We start from the raw sequence: 4,316 nt of genomic DNA on the forward strand, positions 1-4,316 counted from the left end.
CACAACGCAACAGCTCCCCTCTCACTTCCTCCCCATAGTTACCTCTTCCCTGTGTCCGTCCCTCCATGCACTCCTGCCCCCTGAGCTGTCTCCCTGTGCACACACAGCCCTTCTTTCTCCCATGATTGTTCTCTCCAAGGAGTGTATCTACCTCAGGGAAATGTTCAGGTCATATGCCTGTCTTTAGCTTGGCTGGAAGCCACAGGAGTGGGTTCAATTCCAGACCTGAAGGGCAGCTGGGGGCCAGAGTTCAGAGGTTCCACCAGGTCTATCGGACCAGCAGGCCTGGTTCCTCTGCACCCCCCCCTTTTTTAAAATTATTCTGAGTTTTGTCCCACATTGTGGTCCCTCTCTCTCCAGGATCTCTTACATAGATACCCCTCCGAGTGGCTGAAGTGGTAGCCAGGCACCGTCCTAAGGAGCAAATTTTTTAGTAGACATGTTAAAAATAACAAGTAAAGCAAAACTAGTGAAAATAAATTCCGTATCCACTAGATCGTCATCTTAACGTGGAGTTGAGTTGAAGTTGTTGCAGGAGGCCCTTTCGTCTTGGTTCCAGATCCGGTGTGTGTTTGCACTCACGGCACATCTCAGCTCAGACAAGGCCTTCAGGGGCCCAACAGCCCCACTCGCTTGGGGCTTCCACATTATTCAGAGCAGGTTAGACCTTCACACCACCCCAACTCAAGCCCAACGACGACTCACGCTCTTCACTCCAAATCGAGGTGACCTGGGCCCTTTGCCTAGTACTAATGAGGACACGTAGTAGGGACACAGTATCTCTGCACGTAGAGATGAAAGAGCCCGATTCATTCATCTCACAGGATCTTCACAATAATGCACATTTTTTCCCCTGCAGCAACCATGGCTGAATTCTTTCAAATAGCAAGCAAGTGTCCTGTCTGTCTGACCTATTTTGAGAAACCTGTGTACTTGAAATGTGGCCACATCTGCTGCCTCCACTGCCTGACTTCAGTGCGGACTGAGCCCGATGGGGAGGGTGTGTTGTGCCCCATCTGCCCTGTGGTCACTCAGAAGAATGACCTCAAGATCTGTTGTCAGCTGGGGACCCTGGTGTCCAAGATCAAGGAGCTGGAGCCCCACCTGAGAGCTGTTCTCCAGCTGAACCCAAGGATGCTCAAGTTCCAAGGTAAGTGTTAGGGATTGAGTTACATCCTCCCAGAATCAGTGGTGTACGTCATCACCCCTGTACCTGTGGTTATAACCCCACTTGGAATTGGGTTGCTCTGTTAGTTAATGAGTCCGTAGCGGTGTAGGGTGTAGCAAGTGCTTGATGTTTGAGCCACAGGAACATGGAGCAGGGAGTCATGGTGGCCAAGGAGAGCCACCAGCCTCCAGTAGCCAGGCCGCTTCGGTGCACCACATCCTTGCTCGTTTTCTCTGTTCCCTGCGTCTGTTTAGTGGGTCCCACCACCACTGGTGGCCAGGTGGGTTTGAGGACAGTGCGTGCGCCTTGGTATGTATCCCAGGGCACAGCGTCAATTGTGAGGAAAAGGAATTACTGTATTTTTGTGAGTGAGTTTACTTTGTTCCTTGCGGACTTTCATTTGGGGTAGTGAGCTCTGTTTTGTCCCTGACACCCCTCTATGGGGTCAGACAATCCCAGCACCTTGCACTGAGCCATGTCATGGGAGCTGAGTGGAGCCATTGGTCCTTGATTCACAAGATGGGTCACTGCTGACGCTTCCATTGGCTCTGTCCTCAGATCATGTCAGGACAAGCAGTTCTGTGCCCAGACCCTGACAGTCAACCCCAGCTCAAGATACTGGTGATGTCCCTTGGTGTTACAAGTGACGTGGGCTCATCTAAGAGTTTGGTGGGTTGAGCTCACCTTGTAATGCTAGAGAGTAAAGGGCTGTTGATCTGCTCCCAGAAAGATTAAAGCCAGGAAAACCCTATGGGACTGTCCCACTCTGACACACGTGGAGTTGCCACGAGTTGGAATGAACTGAAGGACCATTTTTTTTTTTTTAAAAAGATGTTTGAAATCTGAGGTGTTTCTATCCAAGTTTTCCTGCCTCTCTGAGCACTGACTAACCAGATCCGACTGGTCGTCGAGTCAGTCCTGGCTCACAGTGACCCCTGTGCCAGAATGGAAGTGTGCTGCCCATGGCTTTCCATGGCTGTGACCGTTCCGAAGGCTATAGTCAGGGCTCTCTCCCAAAGCCCTGTCCTCAAACCTGCCTGGCCACCAGTGGTGGTGGGACCCATTAAACAGACACAGGGAACAGAGAGAACAAGCAAGGATGTGGTGCACCGAAGCGGCCTGGCTACTGGAGGCTGGTGGGTCTCGTTGGCCACCATGACTTTACCGCCATCATACGTGTGGCTAGGAGTCCCTGGGTGACAACCATGGTTATGTACTCAGTTGAGCTACTATCAGAAAAGTTGGTTGCATTCAAGCCACCAACTTCAGTGAATAGTGGAGCGCTTAATTGTTTCATGACATCTAGTGCAAACTCTAAGTTCCCACCAAAATCCAAGCACCCCTCCTCATAGCCAAGGGAACCCGTACCTCTATCTTGATGTCCTTGATGTTTGGAGTGCTCATGCCCAGCCAAGAATAATGGGGACATAAATAGCAAAGAAAATGCAATGATTAAGTTTTCAGTCTCTTTTTGCAATAAGTAAAATATTTTTCCTTCATTCAAATGATCTATGAGATGACTCACTTGACAGACCTGTTAACATATATGTTAAATCTGAGGATTGATGGAGCTCAGTGGACGTGATCTTGGCCTTCACTCTCTTCCACAGTAAAGTGAACAGAAACCTTTCATCAAAGATGCACATAAATTACTGTCAGTAGATTTCCCAGTAGGAATAAGAAGCTCACGTTGAGGCAAAACCTACGTGGGATAATTTAACTCAGTCAAGGGGACCGAGGAATGCTCCCGAAAAGTGTGTGTTTCAGGGAAGCAGAGGAGAATTCCAGAAGCTAGGTGACTGTCATAGCTGGGCCGCTACAGACGTGAACAGCGGAAGGTAATAGTACGTGAATTTGCTGAGTTACCATTTCTCTCTCCACAGTGGACACGACGTTGGATGCTGACACAGCCCACAATCTCCTCGTCATTTCTGAGGACCTGAGGAGCGTCCGATGTGGGTCAGTCAAGCAGAAGCTGAAAGAACACACGGAGAGGTTCAGTCAATCCATCTGTGTCCTGGGCTCCTCTCGGTTCACCTCTGGCCGCCACTACTGGGAGGTGGATGTGGGAACGAGCCAAGAATGGGATGTGGGCGTTTGCAGAGAGTCCATTAACCGACAAGAGAAGATCATCATGTCTACAGACCGTGGCTTCTGGATTCTGAGCTGGAGGGAGGGCTGGTACTTCTCAGCCAGTACGACACCTCCAGTAGCCCTCTTGGTGAGCCTCCCGTTACGCCGAGTGGGCGTTTTCCTGGATTTGGACATTGGAAACCTTTCCTTTTGTAACGTCGGTGATGGATCCCATATCTTCACATTCACCAAGATTTCTGCTTCCGAGCCCCTCCGCCCTTTCTTTGGTCCTTCCATTCCAAGGCCTGGTGATCACAGCTCTCTGAGTATCTGTCCTGTGGTGGTTCCAAGCATCCCATCGGAACTCAAGACAGACTAATGCCCCAGGTCAACAAGGGCCATTGATTGAGAAGGCCTTTGTACCCATGGCTCTGATCTTTTCTGCTTGGTATACATTCGACGACGTCATAGTATGCAAATACGCAACATTTTATAAAGTATGAACACAAATCAATTTGTATAGTTATAAAATAAATGGCATTTTGAAATTAAATATTGTCATGGTTGTCCTCTTTTTGTTTTATGTTGCTCTTTCTGTTTCTATAACTATATTCAAGGTTCTTGAGTGGGCTAAATGGTTTGTACTCCATCACTACTTAAAGGTTGGTGGTTTGAGACCATTCAAGTGGTGCTGTGGAAGAAAGCCCTGGCAATTTGCTTTCAGAGAGATTACAGCCAAGACGACCCTATGCAGCTGAGTGCTCTTCTCCGTAACACACATGAGCCGTGACTCAGAATGGGCTCGACAGCAGCAGGTTTGGTTTGGGTTTAACAACTATTAACGGAGGTCCCAGATTAATTTCAATTTCTTTATTACTGTAGGGTTCACTTAGCTTCTAACAGAGGTTATAATTTAATTAACCATTGGTATGTGACCAAATGCTTTATGTGATTTTCAAAGTGATACACAAATAATACGTTCTATGGTGGTATAGTGCCTAAGGCGTTTGACTGCTAACCGGTAAGCTGGTGGTTCAAACCCATCAGCCACTCCTCGAAAGGAAGATTGGACACT

General features: G+C 48.5%; 1 protein-coding gene across 1 annotated transcript; it reads left to right on the top strand.

The window, feature by feature from the left end:
• Positions 1-864: 864 nt before the first annotated feature.
• Positions 865-3,620, top strand: LOC103211359 (ret finger protein-like 4A). The gene is made up of 2 exons (XM_007957311.1): positions 865-1,150; positions 3,052-3,620. Exons 1-2 carry the CDS (start codon positions 865-867, stop codon positions 3,618-3,620), a joined length of 855 nt encoding a protein of 284 aa, XP_007955502.1.
• The last annotated feature ends 696 nt before the right edge of the window (positions 3,621-4,316 follow it).

This window comes from Orycteropus afer, unplaced genomic scaffold, assembly GCF_000298275.1.
Source record: "Orycteropus afer afer isolate SDZICR_OR568_19922 unplaced genomic scaffold, OryAfe1.0 scaffold00726, whole genome shotgun sequence".
Taxonomy (NCBI): Eukaryota; Metazoa; Chordata; class Mammalia; order Tubulidentata; family Orycteropodidae; genus Orycteropus; species Orycteropus afer.